A 27,891-nucleotide genomic window follows, 5' to 3' on the forward strand; every position below is an offset into this window, starting at 1 on the left:
AGTGCAGACTTTGGAGAGAGCTTGTTAGTGGTCCTGCTTTGTTGGATAACACTACGTGTTGATTGAGGCGCGCGCAAGGGAGGGGGTGTGATGGGAGGTCGTACTCAGGGATCGATTCTGCCAGTTCCAAATCCGGATGGTCTGATCGTCGGATGACGAGAGAATCCATGGCAACTCATGGTGAAAAAACACGGTTCGAACGTAATCGAGGTGCCCATTGAGGGTGAATAGACAGCGCCGTGACTGATACGACCAGACTTTAATCTTGTAATCATCACCGCCAGAGACGAAGAGCGGCTGCGTTTTGTGGAAGTCGACGCCTCGAACTGGTCCGTCGTGCTCCTCGAACCTATCAATCAGCGTGCCCATGCGATAGTCCCAGAGCTGAATAGTGGACGAATGAAGGGACACGAGAATCCATGGCCTGCGAAGCGGGTTAGTTGTCGGCGCCAGCTATAGTGAGCGATACGAACACGTGGCCAGGTTACCTCTTGGGGTGAAACGCGATGCCTTTGGCTCTCGATGACTTTGATTCAAACTATTGCTCATCGTCAGCTTGCTGGCTATACAGGGCTTGCAATAGCACAACCTTAGTCAACATTCCCGGGGAGGATTGCATCTTGGCTGGGAGGTGAAGCCACAGCTTCAACCGTGGGATTGGTGGCCGGCAACAGGTTGGCAGGCGCAGCGGGAGAGAATTCCTGCACAGCTTCGAGCTGTCGTGGTCGTCACAAGCTGACCAGGAAGTAGGTCAAGGTCAAGGTCAAGGTCAAAAGGAATTGGGGTGAAGAGAGGCTGGAGGGAGGGAGGGATGATGATGGTTGGTGGTGGAATTGTGTTGGTACCTCGGACGGAGTAATGCAATTGAGCAAAGTGTCCATCCTCAGCAGTGGCTCTCGCCTTTCGCAACATTGTTTAGCCGGCCGTGGAGCTGCTTAAACCAACTTGTACTGTACTCCGTACTCCGTACTCCGTACAGTACGGAGTATTAAGTAGTCGTTACACCGCCTCGCCCGCACCTATCCCAGTAACAATTACCGAGTACCTACGGAGTACGGAGTACGGAGTACAGTTCTCCATACGGAGTACTTGTACAAGTATCACTGTATCTGCACTAGTCGGTATGGAGACGGAGTACTTATATGAACGTACTTAGGCACAATAAGTGCGGAGTACAGAGTAATAATTACTTAAGTACTCCGTGCAGTATGGAGTACTCTGTACATATACATGCGTGACACGCGCATGTAAGTTCTCTGTACTCCAACTCCGTCGTACTTACTCCGTTCCTGTACATGTAAGCATGTACTTACATACAGTACGGAGTACACCCTGCTGCACAGCTCCCAGCCGCCTCGTGCTTCGGGGATAGACATTTTCCAAAAGCCGCTAGACCAAATTTGTACAGCTCTTCTTGCGACGGTGTTCAGTAATATGGTCGCAACTCATGTCCCGGTTGGGCTACGTAAATAAGTATGTCTTGACCTTGACGAAAGTACAAGTATGTAAGTACTTAAGCACTTGGCTGGCAGGTACGCAGTGACGACGCTGCAAGTTAAGATCTATCTCCTGCCTAGATATTCGACCTGGATCTGTCCACGGAAACGGGGCGTGAATTTGGTCAGGGCATCGAGCTCGAAATCGTCGAATAGCTAGCTGTACGATTGCCTCTCCGATTGCCTTGATTTCGCTCAGCTCTTGGTTTGTCAAAGTCCTACCGGTCCTCCTCATTTGCTCGCCCTGGCACTTAACCATAGTCAACTCGCGAACGCCTCGTGTGTGTCAGTCATGAAATGCCTTTCAACCCTGCCATGGGGCCTCTCAATGGCCCTCGCCGCATCGTTGCAGGTCTCAGCCTCTCCATCTGTCAACGTTGGCATGAGAGCCGCCTTCATGGATGCGCCGTACCTTCTTGAACTTCTGTAAGGAATCAAAAATGGTGCTCTTCACCGCGATGAGCTCGTGCATTTTTTTTAACTTTGGGACAGTGAAACTGCAGCTGGAGAAAATTCGACTGCTTATTTCCCCCTGCTCGACCGAATCGCGAACAACCACTTTGGTTCATTGACAACCGATGCTGACTTGTACAACGCATTCGTCGACGTGCTTCAGTTAGACGGCCATATAACCAATCCCGAGGCTCTATCCACGTTTAAATTTGCTTTGGCCTTGCGGTCAGCTGCGCCTAGAATTGAAGCCCATTATCAATACTACTCTACAGCGGTTGAACCAGTCGTTCAGGACCTGAGTTGTCAAGATTGGATCTTGTTCGAAGGGAAGCAATATTGTACCCCAACCATGGATACTGTTGCTCAAGAGGGCCTATTCAACTCGTATGCATGCAGAAATCATTCATCGTGTTTCAAATATGTGTCTGACCGTTTGCGCAGCCAGGTCAAAGCTCTACCATTTGATCGCGCGCTAGGAAATGGCAAGGAAGCAGTCTTGTTCACGGATCCTACCTCTCCAACCTTTGCGGAATTCCATAACATTCTTTCCAAGGCGGCTCGTGCATCGGCATTAACATACCGCGTGCGCTACCGCCGCAGTATGGCCAATAACTCCCAACCTCTGCCTGTCAGCGGATATGGGGTCGAGCTGACATTGAAAAGGACAGATTATATCGTGATCGATGACCGGGAAACCGGGAGTGATTCAGCGCAAGGGAATTTGGGGTCTGAGAAAGTGTTTAGTGATTTCGAGGAAGCTGCTGAACTTCGACCGCTGTCTACAACGGAACTGTCGACACTCGGCATGAAGACGGCTTCGTTCATCCGGGGGAGCAATGACCCATTTGACACCCTGCTTAAGCTTACCCAAGACTTTCCAAGGTTCGCCGCATCTATCGCCGCACAGAATGTCTCCAAAGAGTTCGCCAATGAGTATGAGGAAAACCTGGGTCTGATGATGCAGGGCACCAATGTCTTGTGGTTGAATGGCGTTCAACTTATCGATCGACAAATTGAACCATTTTCTTTAATAGAGTTGCTCCGTCGCGAGAGGAACCTCATTAGTGGCATTAAGGAGCTCGGCCTCGATGGGAGTCAAGCTGTGACCCTTCTTGGGCAAGCCGTTTCCTCGGTCCAGGGAGGAGTTGAAGTACAGAGATATGATTGGACTGACCGACCCGAGGATGGAAGAGTCATATTATGGCTCAACGATCTCGAAAATGATGTCCGTTACAAGCAATATCCAAAAACTCTAATCTCGGTACGTGAACAACCCCCTTGGAGAAAAGAGAGAGCTCACTAATAGCCTGAGCAGCTTCTACAACGCACATACCCGGGTCAGATGCCGCCGATTGGCCGAGATGTTTTCAATATTGTTGTCCCCTCAGACTTCACAAATGCCGAGGACTTGGCGTTCGTGTCCCAGATCGTTCCCATAGTGGAGCGAGGAATACCAATTCGATTCGGTCTTGTGCCTCTAACACCAGCCCCTGGAGCTACCTCCCGCGCCAAAGTACTATATTATTTGAACGAACTCTACGGTCCACATGCTGTCATAAATTGCATTGAACAGTGGCGTGGAAAAGACAGCACTGACGCAGACGCGACGGTCCTGCACAATGTGGTGGCGGCTCAGGAGTCGCTTTCCAAGACCAAACCATTATCACTTGCGGAGCTTCTTAAGGCTGAATCTTATGCCGAACGGACAAAACTGGCCGCTCGTTGGGTAGAAAGATTAGATGCGGACACGCCAACCCGCCCTCTCTTTATCAATGGTATAGTGACTCCTCGAGACGAAAACTGGATGCAGTCGATGAGTGTGAAGATTGGCGAAGACCTCCAGGCTATACAGAAAAGAATCTTCGAAGGGGTTCTGGACGAAGATACATGGGTTGCAGGAGTGTTCCTTGATGGAGCGACAGCCACGCGCAACAAGTACATCGTACTGGAGAATGACAAGGCACTGCGGATGCTAGATGTCGGCAAGATATACAATGACCATGCCGGCTTGTTCAGCCAGTTTGCAGCACTGCCACCGTCCTCGGAGTTGACCATGGAGAATTGGGCTGTGGTGACCGTTTTTTCCGACTTGGAGACCAGTGATGGGCTAGAGCTGGCTTTGATGGCTCTGGAGTTCAAGAGAAATAATCCTGGCATACATCTGGAACTTGCCCATAACCCCCAAGATCCTTCAACAGCCTCGCAGATAAACGCCGCCCTGAGGTCGGCAACAGAGTTGCTGATAAGCGCCGAGGAAGAAGCACTACGGGAAATCGTTGCAGCAGGAAAAGGCCACGTTAGTCAGGAAGACCACTCTGCAGCGCTGTCGGCATTCCTTGCCGTGTCTAAAATTGGATCGGGGACGAAAACGATATTGGTTAACGGCCGCATTGTCGGACCAATTGCATCGGGTGCATTATTCACGGCAGAGAACTTCCAACAGTTGCTGGAATTCGAACAACGTCATCGAATCATGCCAGTCTACACGGCAATTTCTAACATGGGTTTAACCGACAAACTATCTGATGCTATCTCAGCTGCCAAACTCACGTCTATGACGGCTCTTTCTACAATTTCTGACCTCCCCGACGGCATTTTTGATTCAGCATCTGCTACCCGCTCTACCATGTACAGTTCTTGGAGCTCCTTGCACTCTGGGATCGAGTTGGGAAACTCAGAAACTGCAAACATTCACCTTGTGTGCCTGCTGGATCCTGTCAGCGAAAAGGGGCAAAGGTGGGGTCCTATCATTCGTGTCTTATCGGAGCTAGAAGGTGTTTACGTCAAGATCTTGTTGAACCCCCAAGGGCATATCACTGAGCTCCCTGTCAAGAGGTTCTTCAGATATGTCATGGAGTCAAAGCCATTTTTTGACGAGAGGGGCAAAGTTGCCGAACACAGAGCAACGTTTAAGGGGCTTCCGTTAGAGGCCTTGCTGACCACAGCCATGGACGTCCCCCCGGCCTGGCTCGTGGCACCGAAAGTCTCCGTGCATGACTTGGACAACATAAAGCTGAGCTCCATCGAGAACGACGTTGAGGCCACTTATGAGCTCCAAAATATTCTCATCGAAGGTCATTCACGAGAAGGACAGGGGACTCCTCCTAGAGGTGCTCAGCTGGTGTTAGCTACAGAGAAAGACCCACTTCTAACTGACACAATCGTCATGTCGAACCTTGGCTTCTTCCAGTTCAAAGCTAACCCTGGGTTCTACAACATCCAGCTTAAGGAAGGTAGAACGGTAGATATATACACTATTGAGAGCATTGGTGCTCAGGGGTGGGGAGCAGTGCCTGGCGATGAAGGAACCGAGCTGGCACTTATGGACTTTCAAGGGAAAACTCTGTACCCACGACTTAAAAGGCGGCCGGGCATGGAGCATGAAGATGTCCTCGAAAAAAACGATAATTCACCAGACAGCTTTGTTTCCAAAGGCCTCAAGTTTGCGGAGGGATTGTTCGGAAACAGCAAGAGAAGCGCACTATCTGGCCAGGAACACAGCGAGATCAACATTTTCTCTGTCGCAAGCGGACATCTATATGAGCGGATGCTCAATATAATGATGGTGTCCGTAATGCGAAACACCAACCGCAGCGTGAAGTTCTGGTTCATTGAACAGTTTCTGTCGCCGTCGTTCAAAGAACTGATACCACATCTGGCGAAAGAATATGGCTTCAAGTATGAGATGGTGACGTACAAGTGGCCCCATTGGCTACGGCAGCAAAAGGAGAAGCAGCGAGAGATTTGGGGATACAAAATCTTATTTCTTGATGTGCTCTTTCCCCTGTCTCTTGACAAGGTCATCTTTGTCGACGCGGATCAGATTGTGCGGACGGACATGATGGACCTTGTTACTCTGGATCTTGAGGGCGCACCGTATGGTTTTACGCCTATGTGCGACTCGCGGACGGAGATGGAAGGCTTCCGTTTCTGGAAGCAAGGTTACTGGGCACGATACCTACGCGGAAGACCCTACCATATCTCAGCCCTCTACGTCGTGGACTTGCATCGCTTTCGCGAGCTGGCCGCGGGCGACAGATTACGCCAGCAGTACCACGCGCTTTCTGCTGACCCGGGCAGTCTGTCAAATCTGGATCAGGACCTTCCGAACCACATGCAGTTCCAGATTCCCATCCACAGCTTACCACAAGAGTGGTTATGGTGCGAAACTTGGTGTAGCGATGAGAGCCTTGAAAATGCTCGCACCATTGACCTCTGCAACAACCCGCAGACTAAGGAGCCCAAGCTTGACCGCGCGAAGCGTCAGGTACCGGAGTGGACCGTCTACGATGATGAGATTGCAGCTCTAGATATGCGGAGACGAGAGCAGAAGAACAAAGGGAAGACTGATCATCTGACTGCAAGTAGCGCCACCCAACTTGAGGCTGACATCAAGAGCCAAACTTCGGAAGAGGGGGATGCCCGCGACGACGCACACAATATGGATGAACTTTGAGGGGCCTGGCTTAATCTGTATGTTACGTATTAGACTCAATAGACGAGCGCCTAGCTCTTCAACGCTCCAAGGCGTTGACGGACTGCACATGAACCGAACCACACGGTGGAGGCACAATCACCTAAATACAGTCCAATTCTCCGGTCTCGTGCTGTTGCTGTGAGCATCTCATGTGAGTCGTGACCAATAGTGAGTGAGAAAAGCGTGCAAATTGTGACTATCGAAAAAAATCAACTCCATTCTTGAACTCAATATTCAAACTCCACATTCATCATCACAGCAAGGCTCCACGCCATTTGTAGCGGTTATCTGATCCAGATGCAACAGTGAATGGATCCAAAGGAATGTGGCCACCTGCAATTTTTGCTTCAGAAGGAGGGAGCACATTTCCAGACAGCTTGACCAACCGCGTCGCAGTGATGTAATCAGGCAGGGTACCACGGGTCGACGACTAGCCTTCAAATGCATGCCAGTCTAGTTGAGCGGTCACCCAGACCATATCGCAAGGTCGTCGAAGAATCCTCCCAAGGTCCAGGAGGCAGCCTGGAACGTCATAAAATGGAGATGCGCAAAAACTTTTCGCTACCGCTAATGTCATATAGAACGAAAATTCGTAAATCAGTGTGACTTCTCACAGCGCATGAACCTGACTTAGCCATAACCTAAACCACAACATCGCTAATATGTATATAGGTCATTGTCTGGTTCCGGGAGATGTGAGTGAGTACTGTAGAAATGGAGGTCAATTCTGAAAGATGAAACTAGCGTGATCTGGACACCCCCTCCAGCCAGACAGTGGAAACCCGAAAATGGCCAGGAATTTCATTGTCATATTCTGGAACATCGCATGATGACCGCTTTTGCAGGGGTGTTGCAGGGACCCTTGGGGGACATCTCAATATCAAGTGCTGGAGTATTGGGCCTTTCGCGGACAGGCACTCTGATCTGACGTGGCAACACGGCAAAAATGGTGAGAAAGAACTGCGCTGAATCGATACCGCCGTTGTTGTTTTCAATTAGAGCAGAGGCATGTCAGTGCTGTGGGCAGGATGTGGATTCGTCGTTTGAGACGATGTTTCCTCGTGCAGGGGAGTGGAGTGAACGGGTGATTGGGGTCTCCTATTCTGTGAGTCGCCATTGCCATTATGGTCATCCCGTGGGGAGTTGCGAGGAGAAACTCGACCGGTCTAGTGGAGCTCGCGCAGTCAGCCTACTTGTTCCGATCCAACTGATTGAAGTGAGGACCGTGACGTTCTCCTACCTGTTTGGCCCACCGAAGGCCACAACTGTTGCAAAGATCTCGCTGGCCGCTAGGACCTCTTCGCCATTCAGGGGTGTGTCTTGTGTGACAGTTGGCACAATCTCTCACAATATTCCCCACGCCCTTTCTCCGCTTCCTCTTCTTCTTGTTGGAAAGCAGCCCGTTGAGCTCTTCCGCAAGAATCCTGTTCACTTTTTCCATCTGCCTCAACTCAAATTGCCAACTCGAGCATTTCGTTGTGCGAAGCTCATCAAATATGTTGTCATCCGATGCAAGAGCCGCATCTAGCGTCTCTGGAATCAAACTTACTACAGCAGGCTCATCAATGAGGCCGCAAGCCTGCTGCTGACTTGCTTGTGCATGCGCAACATGGCCAGGAGTTGCAGATACTGACTTGCCACTTCCCCCCATGCTAGCCTGGGCAATGCCGCGAGAAGATGCCTTCTGGAGTTTGATTTGGGCCAGTAAGAACGAGGGCTTCTGGCCTTCGGCAGCATCTCCCGGATAGAGTATCGTTTGCGCATGCAGTTCTTGGCCGCGACGATTCTGGACTTCGTGTTTGCAAGCCACAATCCGGCCCCTTCTCGCTTTCTCGATGGCCCGGCCAAACTCTGGCCGGGACTCTTTACGCATTAAATCCTGAATGCTTGCGCCTATCATTGACTCTGGCTGGAGGTCGAGAAGTGACCTGATGTTGGATGAAACAAAAAGGAGCATGCCAGACGTTGATAGCTTGGCCCAAACCTCGCTATCTCCTATGCCGCCATTTGCCTCCAGGTTCTGGCGACCTAGAACAAAAACGGGTCGCTTCCGCCCAACCAAGATGATGCACTTGCGGCCTTTGCCCTGCTCGACGAAGATGGAACCGTGGCTTTCAAACCATGTATAACCACTCTGCTTCCGACGTATTCTGAAGACAATGTTCACCTGGTTTCCCGTCGTAGCATCCTTCAGTTCGCGGGTAACGGGTACGATGTCGGAGGGGTGGCAGACTGACGAGAGCGAGTTTCCGACAAGATCGGCAGCGTCATACTCGAGGACTCGCTTGCAGGATGGGGACAGGTACAGGAATAGGCCCTTCAAAGACAACACGTGAACGACGTCGTCTGTATTTTCCAGCAACATTTTGTCCCAGGATTGCTTGTGCCAATCCGATACGATACCCTTGGGATTGAACTGCTGCAGGAGTGTTGAGACGTCATCCACTCCCAGTGTCTGACCATTTTCGGGTTCCCACTGTCTGGCAGGAGGCGGTGTCCAGACATACTGACCGATGTCACTGTGCTTGTAGTTGACCATGACACCACCTAGCTCCTGGCCGGAAATGGCATCTGGGCATTCGACAAGATCGATCTGGAACCCGATGAAGAACCTGATCTCATCTGTGTCCCATGGGATAGGGATCATGGTCAAGAGGTTTAGGAACGGCTTGCCTCCTTTTCGGTAGTTGATGAGGCTCTGTTGTACCTCACGTCGTTCCTGAATCATCTTCTTTAAATTGTGCACAGCACCATTATCGACAAACTCTCTCCTCGATCCAGCTTCGACTTTGCCATCGGGGGCTTGCAAGAAGCGGCAGTTTTGGCCAACAATCTCGTGGCGACTGTAACCCGTGAGGTTTTGGAAATTATCTGACACGTAAATGATTGGGCAGTCATTCATCGCAACGTCGCAGACAACGAAAGCACATGACATGTCAACAGCTCCCAGATGGATTTTAGGCTCTTTTCGCGTGGCAACCAACCAGAGTGCCTTGAGCATGTCAAAACCACTCTTGGAGTAAATAGACTTCTCTTTGGGTTCGCGAGAGGGGGCCGCTGTGGTAGGGGTTAACGCATCAGGGGAGCCTTGCTGGTCAATGCAATCAGATGTGTTCCCTTTCTTTGGAGAGACCACAGGGTTGACTAGGGGGGGGTGGCGCAAGTGCGCCGATGTCAGGTTCTGGTTTAAACTGGTTGAGTTCGGACCGAAAGTGTTTGCGTTGATGGGGACGCCTCTCCTAGATCCAACAGAGTTGAACCGTGATACTTTGTTGTTCATCATGTTATCGTCAGGGTGAATAATCGCGCCTGATGTCTCCTGGCTATCATCCTGCGTTGAACCTGTCGCTGTTCCGCTGCCGGCATTTATGACCATTGAAAAATCTGTACCAATGGCATTTATCTGGTCCATTTGAAACTCGTTATTCATGAGACCAGGTCTGGAGCCAGCCGCGGTGTCCGCGGAGAAGATATTCATGGATGGATGTTCATTGGCGATTGAACCCATATCCATATTGGCGAATGAAGCGGGAATCATGCTGCCCATCAAATCTGGGGAGATGGCCTGGTATTCGGCGGGGTCGGTCATGTAGCTGCCCATCTGATCTCCGGTATTCATTGGCTGTTGGGTAAACTGGTATGTCCCAAGTTCGGCATTGTCTGCTCCGAATGTCATCATGCCGCCAATGGAGGGCATGCGTCTCGAACTCTCCGTTTGTTGAGCATAATTCCCGTACGTGTGCGGCACGCTTCTCCTCCGATCGTTGTGCTCGCGGCTGATAATGTCATTGAACGAGCCCGATGCCATCATCGACTGATTATGTATCACCTGCGACATGAGAGGCCGTGGCGGAAGGGAGAGGTGGTCGGACATGTTGACATCGCCCGCCATGGCATGTTGTTGTTGTTGCTGCTGTTGCTGCTGTTGCTGTTGCTGGCCAAGATGCTGACGCTGCGACTCTTGGGGGGGGGGTTGGTGAGGATAGAAGGAGTCCATTGCCGTACCATCTGTGTGGGTTACAAATTTCAGATGTCTGAGAGGCCAAAAGATAAGAGAAAAAGGCTAAGAGGCTGTGAATGCTATGGTGAGACTGGACAGCTTCGGTATATCAATAATCCAGGCCTTGGTACAATGATGCTGACGTATTATGGGAAACAAGCATATAGGGGTATGAACATAGCAAGGCGAGGCTCAGCCTTGAACGCTGGAATTGGCTTGTATATGGCAAGATGATATTTGTGCAGGTCGCCGTCATCGGGTTCTAGAAGTGACGACACGAAACGAAATTTGCTTAATGCCGATGTCGCTTGAGAAGCTTCGTTGATTTTAATACCGCTGCTACAGGCACAACTTTTTGAGCTAGGCGTAGCAGAGAGTTTTCTCCTGGATTCTGCACGAAAGTGCAGCGATAGCTGATGGCTTGACAAATTCTGCTTTCTAAGAGGCGGCGCGTCTGGCGAGGACAGATGAGAGCGAATGAAGGATATCGATTTGGATGTAATTGCTGTTGGTCTCACTGTGAGGATGCATTTGTCGACGGACCTGAGAATTCCTGCTTGGGACGGTATTTAACGTACTCAATATACGCTTACTGTACGGAGTAGCAGTTAAGGACAAAGTTGGGTAACGCCTGATAATACCCTGATCATTACTGTTCCGAGAGCGAGTAGGCACACGGGTATTAATTATACTATATGTACTACAATAACTGCAGTGTTAACACAATATGCCTTGGTTTGTAGTAGCCTGGAAAGTGCCTACAGTCCTTTGGCTTTGTATAATAAATAGGTTAAATACATTACTATTTAATTTATTTAACTTAAGATTAAGTAATTTATACCTCTTATATCCTACTTATAAGGCAAGGTGCAAGGATAAGAAACGAACTAAGCATATTAAGTAGGGTATAGTACTTAAGACAGAGCATACACTAGCTAGTCGTGCTATACAAAGTATAGAATTAGGAAAGCTTAGATATAGCTAAGCTTTCCTTATATTATAGAGGTATATTCCTTATACCTTCCTAAAAAGAATAAGCTCTTTAATAGTAGAGTTTCCTTTTATAAAAACTTACTTATAGTAGAGTACTTATTCTTTTAAATTACTATAATAATTAGTAGTAGAGCCTAATCTAAGTCTAAATAGTATTGTAATTTTAGTTAGTTTGTTATAGTATTAGGCTTAGCCTAATATAAGATATAAGATAAAGGGAGCTAACGGACCTATATAATAGGCGGGCTAGTTCGAAGACAATTAGGTAAGTAGGTAAGCCTTCTTTTAGAAATCGAGTAGTATTTAAGACTAAAGCTTAATCCCTTTTAAGCTTCCGTACTTATACTCCCTTTATAGCTAGGGTATACCTTACTCCTAGGGCTACCCTGCCTTCCTATTTACCCGAGCATTACTCGGGCGCCTAGCCTTATAACCTACTTAGAAGTATATATAACCTAAAAGCCCTGATCGAGAAGTAGTTTTCCCTTCTTTAAGTCTTTTAATAAATATTATTAAGATTCCTAGAGTAGCTACCTAGTAACTCTATAATATAGTTATTTAATAGTTGGTATTAAAAGTATTTATTTATACTAGTAAGACTACCTAAATAAGATACTATTCTATATATATTACTACTTATAGTACGTAGTAGTAGTACTACTACTAGCTAATATATTATAGCTATAAGTAGTTCTTAAAATAAAAGGGGAAATACCTCTTAAAATAAAGGGGTAAAATAGAAAGGGTATATAGTAAAAGTATAATTATACGAACTACCTAAAATAGATATTGTTAAAATTACTAGTATTTATACTAGTAAGACTACCTAAATAGGATACTATCCTATATATATTGCTACTTGTTAAAATTACTGGTATTTATACTAGTAAGACTACCCAAATAGGATACTATCCTATGTATTGCCATTTGCAATACCGGGCAGCAGTACTACTGCTTGCCCATATACTACCACTGTACTGTACGTACAGGTAGTATATCGAGTTGACAAATTGCACTTGCTATGCAAATTCTCCTCGCTCCGACTTAGTACAATTGATAGCAGTACTACTGCCTAGCTAATTTACTACTGTCGCACGTTACGTGCAAAGTGGTACTTGGTCGACCAAGCAAGATTATTAATCGGGCCGTCAATTAACGCGCTCCCAACTACTACTAGTAGTTGCCCGCCAATAGTACTACTGTTGCGCTAGAGGACCCACCCAACTGCAACTAGCAGTTGCTTGTCAGTAGTACTACTACTAGCCCGCTCGACTACTGCAATAATGCTGCTGTACTGTCGCGACCGAACCCTAATACTAATTAACCCTGCTAGTTGCAACCAACTGGCAGTATAACTTAACCAGAGTATTTAGAGCTGCATTAAATACAAGCAGATTGTTCGGAGATGCATTGTATGGAATTAGACAGAATTCCAATACGTACATATTGCACTAATTAAGGTACTACCTCTCAGGTATAAAATGGTCCTCCCTTTCCTACACTCTTAGATAGTTAGGATAAGACAATATACACAAGACGTACGCTATGAATATATATGCACGCGCGCAAGCAAGTACAAGAAATACAACAGTCTTTCTTTTCTGAATTGTCCCTTGGCACTACTATTTGACTTGTTTAAATCTGTATTCCCTGCCTAGTTACTAACTGGTGTACTTCCTGCTGTTACTAACAGCATCGATTGATATCCATTTTGGATAGTCCGTGCAACTGAACTTCCACTGCGCACCCTTCCTATTTTACCCCTTTATTCCAAGAGGTAATTCCCCTTTTTTTTAAGAGGTTATAAGCCCGGAAGGACTATACCAAAATCCCCCGGAACAATCGACCCAGCTGCCAATACTACAACAAGTACTACTTATTGTACTTCCTAACGCACTTCTGCTGTAAGTACTACTTACGGCAATTCCAGGAAATCAATTCAACTACAGTATCCAGCTGCCAATACAATAAGTACTACTTATTGCAACTACTAGTACTACTAGTATAAAGGTAAACCGAAAATCTAGTTACTAACTAAATTGTATCTGTATTTTCAAAATAGATTCCACCAAGGAAGGTCAGGCTACCAAAATACCTATCATATCGGAACTTAAGGCAATTATTTAAAGGCAACAACTATAGTATAATAATCTTTCCAATCGGTTTAACTAACTTACGGAACAATTAAACAATACCATTATACTAATTCAAAAACGCCTTAACAAAATAGAGCCCGAACATATACCTATCCAAGGAATCCCAATATACAGTAGTAGTACTACTACTACTAAAGTAACTAATTTAAGCTCTAATATTAAGCTATCCAAGAAGGTATTCTTATTCCCAGAGTATGCTAAGCTTAAAGATACTAAGAACTTTAACTTATAGGAATAATTACTTTCCATCCAACTTAGTTCCCTTTGCCTGGAGGAATTTCTGAAAAACCTATTAATTACTATTAGTTACTTATATTACAATTAATGCTCCCTGCTCATACTACTTCGGGATAGCTGTTCTAAGGGCCCGCGAGTATTAATTGCATAGATTTACAACCCAACAAATGCCTATCTATCGCTAAAATAATAGTACTCAAAGGGCTAGGCAGCCCAACGTTGCAATCTCTACAATTCCTACTACAACCTTATACTCAAAGGGTATAAAGGAATACTTAAGGCGTTTAATTTAAAATTCAACAGCTGCCTTACTCGACTTTAACTTACTGGAGTAAGTATTGACCCTTTGGATTAGGCAAATCGATACCTTATAACTATTGGTCCTATTTTCTTACAATAGGCTGTAATATAACGCAATAATCTCCAAACTAATACTGTCTTGGGGATTAATACAGTATCCCTTAACCTGCAATACCTTCAGACTAACTTACTAGAAGAATATTAAAATCCTAATAGTCCTAGTTTCCAAGCATTCAGTCACAGGATAACTCAACTACCCAAAACACTAGACAATAGGTCTACTAGACTTAGTCAACCCAACCGACCCAATCGACCCAATCGACCTAATCGACCCAATCGACCTAATCGACCCAAATCATCCGACAACCGACCTAACCAACCCAATTAACCCAATTAACCCAACCGACCCAAACGATACAATCGAACCAAAAACCATACACTAGACAAAGGTACTACTAGTTTTCTAACTGGTAACTACAGCCTATTAACTGGCTGTATAGGGTTACCTGATTCCTGTTAGGAATTAGATACCGACTCTAATTCCGAATAAGAATTAGTACTATTACCCGATTTGGGTAATATTAGTATGATATATTGTATTAATAACAACGATACGTACCGAATGGGCCTACTTTACGATACTAGCTTAACCTGTTATTTAGTTAACAACCGGCTTAAGTTTACGACTTTCCGACCTATTGCAAAATCCCAAGCAAAACCAATTATAACAGGAGGTAGCCCAATTTATCCCAAAGGTATTGGCTATACTGAATTTACTGTACTAATTCGCACCAATCTATCTGTCTACGGTACTCTTGTTTTACAAAAAGCACTATACATTCCGAAATTGGAGGTTAGTATTGTTAGTAGAATTCGCCACTATACGTCTAGAGGAATACTTATTAAGGAATATCTATATAACTTAAATCGATAGTTATACGGACTCCTTAACTTCTAGAAATACGGCTTCTTCCTACAACAGTAAGGTTAACAAACGCCCTATCTAACGAAATTAGATACTTCCCACTCTAGCTACTACAGTAGCTACGGAATTACAGTCGAAATTCCCTCCCAACCCCCCCCTAGGCTACCGAAGCAGAGGATTGGTCGGCACCTTCAACGGTGCCTCGGTCGGCACCTTCCCTAGTGCCTCGGTCGGTACCTTTATCGGTACCTCGGTTAGTACCTTCACCGGTACCTCGGTCGGCACCTTTACCGGTGCCTCGGTCGGTACCTTTACTAGTACCTCGGTCGGCACCTTTACCGGTACCTCGGTCGGCACCTTCCACAGTGCCTCGGTCGGTACCCAGATCGGTACCTAGCCCAACTGCCAGTTCGGCTATACTAAGGGACCTTACTAAGGCTACCCTATTTAAAGACTGTTAAAATTACTGGTATTTATACTAGTAAGACTACCCAAATAGGATACTATCCTATGTGTTGCCATTTGCAACACCGGGCAGCAGTACTACTGCTTGCCCATATACTACCACTGTACTGCACGTACAGGTAGTATATCGAGTTGACGAATTGCACTTGCTATGCAAATTCTCCTCACTCCGACTTGGTACAATTGATGGCAGTACTACTGCCCAGCCAATTTACTACTGTCGCACGTTACGTGCAAAGTAGTACTTGGTCGACCAAGCAAGATCATTGATCGGGCCGTCAATTGACGCGCTCCCAACTACTACTAGTAGTTGCCCGCCAACAGTACTACTGTTGCGCGGGAGGACCCACCCAACTGCAACTAGCAGTTGCTTGCCAGTAGTACTACTACTGGTCCGCTCGACTACTGCAGTACTGCTGCTGTACTGTCGCGACCGAACCCTAATACTGATCAACCCTGCTAGTTGCAACCAACTTGCAGTATGACTCAACCAGAGTATTTGGAGCTGCATTGAATGCAAGCAGATTGTTCGGAGATGCATTGTATGGAATCAGATAGAATTCCAACACGTACACATTGCACTGATTGAGGTACTACCTCTCAGGTATAAAATGGTCCTCCCTTTCCTACACTCTTAGATAGTTAGGATAATGCACACGCTGAAAACACACACGCACGCGCGCAAGCAAGCACCAGAAACACAACAGTCTTTCTTTTCTGAATTGTCCCTTGGCACTCCTATTTGACTTGTTCAAATCTGTATTCCTTGCCCAGTTACTAACTGGTGCACTTCCTGCTGTTACTAACAGCCTCGATTGATATCCATTTTGGATAGTCCGTGCAACTGAACTTCCACTGCGCACCCTTCCTATTTTACCCCTTTATTCCAAGAGGTAATTCCCCTTTTTATTTTAAGAAAGACCCTATAGAAGACCCAATCCCTATAGAGGCAACAGACCAATTAGTAGTCCCAACTGCTAGTCTTAGGGAATAAGTTCTTCCAACTACTTGTTTGGAATCCAACAACCAGTCTTACCAAAGACTATTGCAATAAGCGGGCATTTAGCACATTCGACTAGGGTACATTAGTCTCCTACTCTTAAAAAAGACCAATAGTATTACTACTAGGCTGTCTGACTTTTCGTCTATTTAGGCTACCGATTTCTAATGCCTTGCCTATATTTAGGCTAAATCTACTAAACGCTAGTCTAGGGATCCCATTAACGATCCAGACTACGTTCTTGATTTAATTGCGGGTAATACATTTGGGATTCGATTAGTATCCTATAATCGTAAGTCTGTAGGTCTTATACTAATTAATCGAAAATCCCGCTTCCGTTGGGTATTGATCTTACCCAACAAGGAGGGATTAACTATTCTCTAGGCTATTCGGAATCTCTTCAAAAGCCTTAAACGACAGTATAACTATTACCCAAAACAGTTATTTTTCGACGAGGGTATAGAAATTAACATATTGCTCTAGACTTAGTTGGGTAAGAAAGGAATTCTATTCGACATATCTTACCCGTATACGCCCGAACAGAACGGACTTACCGAACGGTCCATACGAGTTATCCTAGACCGACTATATACAACAATAATCTAGGTAGGCCTTCCACTTTTCCTCTAGTCTACCGTTCTTCCTACTATAGTTAATCTTATTAACTATACTGCAATTTCGAACCGGGATTTGAGTCCCTACCAATTACTGAAACAGGAATTACAGGGACTAAAAATGCCACTAAATCTTACGGCCTATAAGGCTATTAGTGCATATTGCAAAGTCCTAATTCCTTATCAGAAACGGATTTAAAGTACCAAACTGGCATCCCGAACAGAACCAGTAAGGCTACTAGCCACGCTAGGTTTAAAAACATACCTTATGTATATGCCTTCTAGGAGGTCGGTTACAAAAACTACCTTCCTAAAAATCCTAGAAGGTATTGGCCCTATCTCCCAAGGGCTTCCCCGACTACTAAGTCCTAGTGTTAAAGGACTAGAGTTAGAGGGGGAAATTGAAATAGTAGATTTAACTACTACTATCTTGCAAAGCAACTCCAGTCCCCTAATACCTAGGGAGACAAAGGGGGCTACTAGTCCTACTAGGACTAGTAGGTTGCAACTGGCCAATGGACCGACTAGTCCTGCTAGGACTAGTAGGTTGCAAGAGGCCAACGGACCGACTAGTCCTACTAGGACTAGCAGGTTGCAAGAGGCCAACGGACCGACTAGTTCTACTAGGACTAGTAGGTTGCAAGAAGCCAACGGACCGACTAGTCCTACTAGGACTAGTACTACAGAGGGGGTCCTAGCCCAACCAACAGAGGATCTACTAAATACCTCTCTTCCAGATAAACCTAAATTAGAAGATAATTCTAATTTAGTGGATTTCAACTTAGTATGCTGGATTAAGAACCTATGCTACTAAGCTAAGGCAAAGCAACTACTAGTTAGTAGTAAGCCTACTAACTGGAAGCAGGTACTTAAATCAGACAACAAAGACTAGTAGATAAGTACTATATTCTCTGAATTTCAGCAACTTATCCTAGCAGGGGTATTTCATTTTATCCTACTTTAAGAAATACTAACTAGTAGACGACTCCTTAAAAGCCGTCTTATCCTATAAGTCAAAAAGGACCAGCAAAACAATCCTATTAAATTCAAGGTACGTTTAGTAGCTAAAGGATTTATACAGATTAAAGGTCTTAACTACCTAAAGACCTTTATAGCTATAAGTATTCCTCCTACCTAGAGGATACTACTAGCTCTTACTGCCTAGAATAATTAGTATATTAAACAAATTGACTTTATTAGTACTTTCCTTAATAGTAAGCTACCTAAAGTTAATTTCCTTAAAATACCTAATAGACTAGAAGCATTTATTAGTCTCAATAAGACTAATAATATAGGTAAGCAACTAGCCAAGCTAGGCTACAACCCAGTAGTTAAATAAGGCATTCTTTTAAAGAAAGCACTCTATAGTCTTAAACAAGGACCTAGAGAGTAGCAAGATATACTTTCCAAACTACTCTATTAATACGGATATCGACCTCTTGTATCCGATCCAGCTATCTACTATAATAGTACTGCTAGTACCTATATAGTTAGCCATATTAACGACTGTTTGCTTATTGGGCCGAACCTTATGTATATTAATAAGTTAAAACAAAAACTATATAAGGTTTACCTAATTAAAGATTGCAGGTAGGCTGCGTTCTTCTTAGGCGTACAGATTAGCCGAACGACTAAGGGTATTACCCTTAGTCAAAAGGGGTATATCGAAGAAGCACTATTGCAATTTAGGCTAAAGGGGGCTAAGGTAGTAGCAATACCATTACAGCTAGGTATACTTAAACAAGCTATAACAATACCTCTTCCTCCCTTACCTATAACCGATTAATTGGTATACTAACAGATAGTTAGGACCCTAATATACCTAATGCTATTAACCCGACTAGATATAGCCTTTGCAATCCAATAGCTATCTCGGTATATGCATCAGGCTACTAGTCTCCAACTATTAACCGGTAAGAACCTTCTTTAATATCTAAAAGGAACTATAGACCTAGCTATTTACTATTAGTCTAAGTCCCTAGTACCTAGCCTGTTTGGATTTTCAGACAGCGACTTTATAGGTAACTTAGATTCCTCTAAGTCTACCTATAGGTACCTCTTTACCCTAGTAGGTAGACCAATCTACTGGAAGTCAAAAAGGGCAAGTACAATTGCTCTTTTAACTATAGAGGCAGAATCCAATGCCCTACTGGAAGTAATTCGGGAACTTAAATGGCTGGATAGTCTGTTTACAGAAATAGGTAAAAGTCTTTAAAAACCCATTCTACTTCTGTACAATAATAATAGATCCATCTCCAACGCCAACAACCTAAATTAGCACTCTCGTACCAAATACACTTTACTAAAGTTTCGGTACATTCGGCAAGAAGCAACAAGCGGCTTAGCTAAAATCAGCTATCTCGATACTAAGTCAATACCTACTAACAGTCTTACTAAGGCCCTTACTACTAATCTCTTCCAACGATACCTTAGCCTACTAGGTCTTCAAAGGATTCCTATTTAGCAGTATCCTTACTAGCTAAATAGAGGGGGTATTAAAATTACTAGTATTTATACTAGTAAGACTACCCAAATAGGATACTATCCTATATATTGCTATTTGCAACACCGGGCAGTAGTACTACTGCTTGCCCATATACTACTACTATACTATACGTACAGGTAGTATATTGAGTTAACAAATTGCACTTACTATACAAATTCTCCTTGCTCCAACTTAGTACAATTAATAGCAGTACTACTGCCCAGCCAATTTACTACTATCGCACGTTACGTGCAAAGTAGTACTTAGTCGACCAAGCAAGATTATTAATCGGGCCGTTAATTAACGCGCTCCTAACTACTACTAGTAGTTACCCGCCAATAGTACTACTATTGCGCTAGAGGACCTACCTAACTGCAACTAGCAGTTGCTTATTAGTAGTACTACTACTGGCCCGCTCGACTACTATAATAATACTACTATACTATTGCGACCGAACCCTAATACTAATCAACCCTACTAGTTGCAACTAACTAGCAGTATAACTCAACCAGAGTATTTGGAGCTGCATTAAATGCAAGCAGATTATTCGGAGATGCATTGTATGGAATCAGACAGAATTCCAATACGTACACATTGCACTAATTAAGGTACTACCTCTTAGGTATAAAATGGTCCTCCCTTTCCTATACTCTTAAATAGTTAGGATAAGACAACATACACAAGACGTATGCTGTAAACACATATACATGCGCGTAAGTAAGTACAAGAAACACCACAGTCTTTCTTTTCTGAATTGTCCCTTGGCACTACTATTTAACTTATTCAAATCTGTATTCCCTGCCCAGTTACTAACTGGTATACTTCCTGCTATTACTAATAGCATCGATTGATATCCATTTTGGATAGTCCGTACAACTAAACTTCCACTGCGCACCCTTCCTATTTTACCCCTTTATTCCAAGAGGTAATTCCCCTTTTTTTTAAGACTACTTATAATACCTAGTAGTAGTATTACTACTTACTAATATACTACTACTGTACTATATATATAAGTAGTATATTGAGTTAACGAATTGTACTTACTTGTTATAATATTAGGCTTTGCCTAATAGAGCTACGTCCTAGGATAGAGCCACGTACTACCGTACGTAACTCGTATCCTATAACTAAGCAGGCATTAGAGTATAAGTACTCTAATGCCCAGTACCTTAAGTTAGTATTCCGTAGGTTTCTTAATAACTATTTCCGACCACTAGATACTAGTAGTACTAGTAACTCTATAATATTTAAGAAACCTCCCTTCGTTACGGTAAGTAATAGGCTGCAGACTATTAAACAATAGATCAATAGGACAATAACGTACTACCTAGCGAACAAAATACTACCGCCAGTTAACTACTACCCAACTAGTTTACAGAAATCTAGCAGTTATGCTAGTAAATCGCTGCGGTAATATAGTACTAAGCGTTCCAGGAGGCGCAGCCCGGTACTACGTCGGGATTAGTACGGACCCCCTTAACTGTTAATAGCCTAGCGATACTTCCCTAAGTCCGACGTAAACCGATACTAATAGGAGCACTATACGATAGAGATAAGACTACATTTACAGCCTGGAAGATACTTATAGCCTACAAGCTAGTTACCGACCGTAAGTTTATCGGTACCGACAAGGACCAGTAGATATTTGTCTAGTAGTACTTAGCGCCTAAGATTTAGTCTCGCGTTATAGCCTTCTTCGAAGTAGGGCCGTCGTACTAGTACAACCCGTTATAATTCTTAGCTTACCTTAAATCCGTTTTTGCTAACCCTTATCGGATAGAGATAGCGCAAACCGAGCTTAAATAATTAAAGCAAGCAAGCAATAAGGCATTTACCTTATTCTACGTACGCTTTAAACAAAAGCTAGCGTTAGCTAGGGGAATAAATTAGCCCAACGAAATTAAACTTATTAAGCTGCATTACGCACTTAATAAGACTATACGGGATAGTAGTATTAAGCGCAATATCCTACGAGATAGTTATAAGGCGGCCGTTAATATTTACCGTAGTATTACAGTAGATATTAAATTGTACCGCTTAGAGGAGAAATACCGGAACTACTACGGCTATGCAATAGCCCTAACAAAACCCGCAACGGATAAGAATAGTAATATACGGATAACGGGTATTAACGTAGTAACTATAGGGCGCTATTACCTAGCAACCTAAGGAATAAGGACTAGCCTAGGGTAGTCTTTAAGCTAGCGTATAACTTAGGTCCCCTGCAGTATAATTAACGCGCGTAAGGAGGAGGGCGCTTATTTACGCTACGGATCCAAGCAGTACTTTATTAAGGACTACAAAATACAGCCCGTAGCGCAACCGGTATAAAATCTATCTATTTATTGGGTAAATACAAAGAGGGAGAATATATAGGAGGAATCCTTAGACTAATTCTCGGAAAACAAAGCGCCCCTAAGCTAAGTCTCGTATAGGGGTAAGACAGTATAGATAAGGACTAAAGTAGGAGGACTAAGCATTAAAGGAAGTAATTTTAGGATATTAAGGCGTAGTTAGATAGGCTGCCGTTCCTTATCCTAATGCTTATAAATTCTACCCGTTTCTTAGACGTTTAAATCGATTACGGTTACAATTGTTATAGTGCAATTAGTAAACGTATGGCCTAAAGTCTGCGCCTTAAGCTTATTCTACTACCGGTATAGTACCGGTTAAAGATAGCCGTAGCAGTAATACGCCGCTGGGGTAGGCCAACGGAGGTATATCTATATATCTTGCATATAGTACGAGTTGTACTTAATATAGATAGCTGGAAGTCTTTAGCGGTACTATATATAGTACTAGGCCTTAGCCGAAATGCAATACTAGGCCTACTATAGATAGAATACTGTAGTATCGACCTATATATAGCCGAACGCTACCTTACAATTAGAGCAGTAGGGGGCTAGGTAGTATAAGCAGTAGATACGCAGCTGTAGTATAGTAGCTATAACCTTAAGATTATAACTATTTCGTCTGTTATAGCCGAACCGGAGAGCTAAGCGGTAGTTACTAACTTAATAGAGATCTTAGTAGTACTCCGCTAAGTAGTACTAAGTACTAAGCCTAGTAGGACGAAGGGATACCTACCCGCCTACCTAAAGGAGTTTACCGACTTATTTAATAAGGCGTAGGCCTTTAGCCTTCCTTTATACTAGGGACTAAGGGACTACTATATTAAGCTGCAAACCAAGCCTAACGGGGAACCCCTAGAGCTACTATAGGGACTATTGTACAATATACTACGGGACTAGTTATTAAAGGTACGATAGTAAATTACTAAATTATTAGATAAAGGGTAGATATATACTAGCTCCTTAGCGGTAGTAGTACTAATCCTCCTAACTAAGAAACCGAGGGGGGGGTAATGCCTTTATGTAAATTACTACGTACTAAATAAGATTATAATATAGGATAGGTATCCCTTACCGCTAATAAAGGAAACGTTACGCTCCCTATTAGGATCCCGCTAGTTTACGAAACTTAATATACGGGCGGCCTTCTATAAGATCTATATTGCGCCTAGTAGTAAGTACCTTACGGTATTTTGCACCCGCTTTAGCTTATTTAAATAGCTAGTCTGCCCGTTCGGACTTATAGGCGCTCCTGCAATATTCTAGCGTTATATTAATAGGGTACTTGGAACTAATTTAGGTAACTTTGTAACGGCCTTTCTAGACGATATCTTAGTATATATAAGTAGCTCGAAGGCAGACTATATTCGGAAGGTAAAAGGGGTACTTTAATACCTACGTAAAGTAGGTCTATACTTAAACCTAAATAAGTATACCTTTGTAGTTAAGGAAGTTAAGTACCTAGGCTATATTATTTAGGTAGGAGTAGAAATCCGAACCGACTTAGTAAAGATAGCTGCTATCCGTAACTAGGAGGCGCTAAGGACCGTCCAAGGGGTATATAGTTTCTTAGGGTTTACTAACTTCTACTGGGAATTTATTCCTTAGTTTACGGAATTAATAGTACCCCTATTCTAGCTTACTTACAAGGGGTAGCCGTTCTACTGGACTACTAATAAGGACAATGCGTTTAAAGAACTAAAGTAACTATTTATATTATACCTAATCCTAGTATAATAGGATATAGAAAGACTAACGTTTATAGAGGCAGATTATTCCGGTACGGCTTTAGGAGAATACCTATTACAGGTAGACAAAAAAGGCATCCTACGCCTAGTTATATACTATTCGGTAAAATTAACGGCTATAGAGTGTAATTATACAATCTATAATAAGGAGCTCTTAGTAATAGTATACTACCTTAAGGTATAGTAGGTAGACCTATAAGGGGTATTCGTACCGTTTATAGTTCTAACCGACTATAAGAACCTAAAATACTTTACCTAACTGCAGGAAATCTTAAAGCGCTAGGTACGGTAGGCTAAAAAGCTCTTACAGTTTAACTTTTATTTATAGTATAGGCCCGGATCTTAAGCGCAATAGCTAAATGCACTATTATACAGGCAGTAGGACGTAGAGCACTAACCCTAAACTATATAAGTATTATAACCTATATTAATTAGCAGTTTCGGAAGTTCGCTAAGTACCTATAGCGCGCCCGTAAAGCAACCGTCTAGCAACCTACTACTAGGATTACGGCTGTTCTATAATACCAGCTTACAGAAGCTATAGGACTAGGCAATCGTTAAGGACTAAATATATACAGTACGCCTAAATACTATACGTTACAGAGACCGTAAGTTCCTAGACAAAGTAGATACGTAGGAATAGGTAGCTAACTATACTATTAACGCATATAGTACGCTATAGTTCTAAGGGCGCCTATAGCTACTATTATAGGAACCGCTAACTATACGTATTATCCACTAAGTCTATAACTCCCCTATCTCGGGGCACCTAGGATATAATACTATATTCGTAGCGCTAAAAAGGAATTACTATTAGGATTATATATTAGTAGTAGTAGGGCAATTTATATAGAACTACTACTACTACTGTAGCTATAAGAGTAGGTAGTACTGCTAGGGCCTACTATAGTAAATAAAGCCGCCGGATAGATATTAGAAATAGATTTCTATAGACTTTATAATAAAGCTACCTATACAAAACAAATAAGCGCTATAGTATATAATAGTACTTATAGATAGACTATCTAAGTACGTATAGCTAAAAGCTATAACGTCTATAATAGTAGAAGTATATACCGAACGGTTTAAGGAGTACTAGTAGTATTTCCGTAGGTTCCCGGAATATATTATATCCGATAGAGGATTAGACTAAGTCGGCCAGTTCTAGGTAATATTATACTATATTATCGGGATTAAACAGCAGCTATCTATAGTATATTACCTATAGTTAGACGGGGGTACGGAACGAGCAAACCAAGAAGTTTAAGTAATCCTATATACCTTTATAGCGTTCGACTAATTTAACTAACCGGACTATCTAGTAGTATACTAGCTAGCGCTAAATAGTAGGAACTCTTCCGTTACCGGTATAAGCCCGAATAGTCTCCTATTAGGATATAAAGTTAACGCAGTACAATAGGTAGAAGCTCCTACCCTAAGCGTAACTACGGGTAAAGGGTAAGTAGTAGCATTCGTATAGTACTTGCATAAAGGTACCAAGCTAGCCTAAGCGGTAATTATATTTATACAACAATGCTTAGAGGAAGAATTAAACTCCTACTAGTACCTAGCGGAGCGTTTCTAGATAGGGGATAAGGTATAGCTAAGTTTATACTATATAAAGTCTCTACGCCTATCTAAGAAGCTAGACTAGGTAATAGCTAAGTATATAGTTATAGCCGTACCGACCCCCCTAACTATTATACTAAATGTCCCCTAAGGTATATACCCTACCTTTTACGTAAACTTAGTAAAGCGGGCCGCAATAGATCTACTACCTAGTTAAGCCTTAACGAATATAAAGCTAGGGCCGCTCTTAGTAAAGGATAAGAACGGTATACAGTAGGAAGAGTATATTATAGAGGAAATCTTAGCCGTAAAGAATGCAAAAGGGTAAGGTAAGTACTGCAATATCCTAGTTAAATAGGCCGGGTATAACCAACCTACGTAGGAACTACTAGAAAATCTATAGAAGACCAAAGTATTAGTAGACTATAAGCAAAAATAGGGTAGCGTACTTACTTATAACGGACTAGTCTCCTTACAATAATAGCATTAGTACGGCTTGCATTTAACTAGCCCGAAAGGGGCGTAAATAACTCCTCTATCCCAAACCGAAACGTCTTAAAACAAAGGACCTAAGTCGGCCCCAAAGAATTTCTAGCCCCAATCGGGGCACTATAAGCAAGACAAGTTTCAGCGCTATAGCGCATAAGCGTTAGGCCCTTAACGGCCGGGGGGAGGCAGTAACTTACTTAAGTTATCCTCGACTAAGGACAAAAGGTAAAGGGGTAGGGCCGGCGCTAGGAGGCCATCCGCAAACAGGACGCAGTAGGTGTAACTTCTACCGAGGGCAGTAGAGGGTAAGGCGGCAGTAAGACGAAACGGGCCAAAGCAGTCGGCAGTAGCGCAACGGGGGGAGGAGGGGGACCGTAGTCCCTAACGAGGGGGGTAGGGTAAACAAGGCGCACCTGCCTTATAGGCGCAGCGGGTAGCAACTAGCTCCTTATAGATTGCAGCTATAAGGCCCAACTACTGCTATTGCACTAGCTTAAAGCTATTGAGCCGGGCGTCCTGCGCGCCCTAATAGTTGCGCAGGCCTTGCACGGCGCCAGCAAAACCGCATACTAGTATCTGCAGCTACTACTACTATATACTACTGCTACGCAACAGCGTTAGGGCCTGCAAGGCCAGCACTAGGGCACCCATAGGGTCGCCGGGAGTCAAGGGCAGTACCGCAGTAGCAGTAGATATAGCAGTACAGCAACGGGAAAGTAAGTAATCGACTAATACAAGCAGTTAGCAACAAACGGCAGTAGGAACCCTAGTACAGTACGTACCGTAAGGAAGGCGGGAGAGCAGGAGGAAGTAAGAAATTATAACGATAGCGTTAAAGGAAGCAGCAATTACAAAGGAGGAAAAAGGAAACATACAACTTACCCGCAACAGAACCTTAGCTACAAAAGCATCAATACATACGCCCGATAACTACCCGCAAACAGGATAGAGGCAAAAAAAAAAAAAAAAAAAAAAAGTTATTAGGTTAATTAAGGACTACTAGAGGAATTAAGGAAGGAGGAGGATATATTATAATATTAGGCTTTACCTAATAGAGCTATGTCCTAGAATAGAGCTACATACTACCGTACGTAACTCGTATCCTATAACTAAGCAGGCATTAGAGTATAAGTACTCCAATACCCAGTACCTTAAGTTAGTGTTCCGTAGGTTTCTTAATAACTATTTCCGACCACTAGATACTAATAGTACTAGTAACTCCATAACATTACTATATAAATTCTCCTTACTTCGACTTAGTATAATTAATAGTAGTACTACTACCTAGCCAATTTACTACTATTATGCATTTTATATAAGTAGTACTTAATCGACTAAGTAAGATTATTAATTAGGCTATTAATTAATATGCTTCTAACTACTATTAGTAGTTACCTACTAATAGTACTACTGTTGCGTATTAGGACCTACCTAACTATAACTAATAGTTACTTACTAATAGTACTACTACTAGCCTACTCGATTATTATAGTACTTTTACTATACTATTATAACCGAAACCTAATGCTAATTAACTCTACTAGCTATATCTAACTAGTAGTATAACTTAACTAGAGTATTTAGAGCTATATTAAATATAAGTAAATTATTCGGAAATATATTATATAGAATTAAATAGAATTCTAATATACATATATAATACTAATTAAGGTACTACCTCTTACGTACAAAATAGTCCTACCTTTCCTATACTCTTAAATAGTTAGAAATATATAAGCTTTATATATATAAGTATAAGAAATATATTAGTCTTTCTTTTTAAATTATATCTTGGTATTACTATTTAACTTATTTAAATCTATATTCCTTACCTAGTTACTAATTAATATACTTTTTACTATTACCAAATAGTTTATATAACTATCCTTTTATTATATACTCTTTTTATTTTACCCTGTACTCTTTATTATATAATATATAAACTACCTATATATATAGCTCTTTCCTTTCTATACTTATTATTTTCTTTTTTTCTTCCTTTTTAGTTTAAAAACTCTATAGTCTTTATATATACTACTTTCCTATTAATTAGTTATTATAATATTATTTTTAAACTCTATTAGCTTACTCTTAAGATAATTTTTCGGCTAAAACCCTAAGTCTAATAAAATA

The 27,891-nt window shown here is 43.0% G+C and overlaps 2 protein-coding genes across 2 annotated transcripts; one reads left to right on the forward strand and one right to left on the reverse strand.

The window, feature by feature from the left end:
- Positions 1-1,824: 1,824 nt before the first annotated feature.
- DCS_03723 (glycosyltransferase family 24 protein) lies at positions 1,825-6,405 on the forward strand (the record flags this gene model as incomplete). Its single annotated transcript, XM_040801037.1, has 4 exons — positions 1,825-1,922; positions 1,989-2,333; positions 2,391-3,210; positions 3,265-6,405. The coding sequence occupies 4 exons, from the start codon at positions 1,825-1,827 to the stop codon at positions 6,403-6,405; spliced, it is 4,404 nt and encodes a 1,467-aa protein (XP_040656070.1).
- Positions 6,406-7,662: 1,257 nt separating this feature from the next.
- Positions 7,663-10,423, reverse strand: DCS_03724 (blue light receptor; the record flags this gene model as incomplete). The annotated part of the gene is made up of 2 exons (XM_040801038.1): positions 7,663-7,722; positions 7,775-10,423. 2 exons carry the CDS (start codon positions 10,421-10,423, stop codon positions 7,663-7,665), a joined length of 2,709 nt encoding a protein of 902 aa, XP_040656071.1.
- Between the last annotated feature and the right edge of the window lie 17,468 nt (positions 10,424-27,891).

Source organism: Drechmeria coniospora, chromosome 02 (genome assembly GCF_001625195.1).
Source record: "Drechmeria coniospora strain ARSEF 6962 chromosome 02, whole genome shotgun sequence".
In the NCBI taxonomy this organism is placed as follows: Eukaryota; Fungi; Ascomycota; class Sordariomycetes; order Hypocreales; family Ophiocordycipitaceae; genus Drechmeria; species Drechmeria coniospora.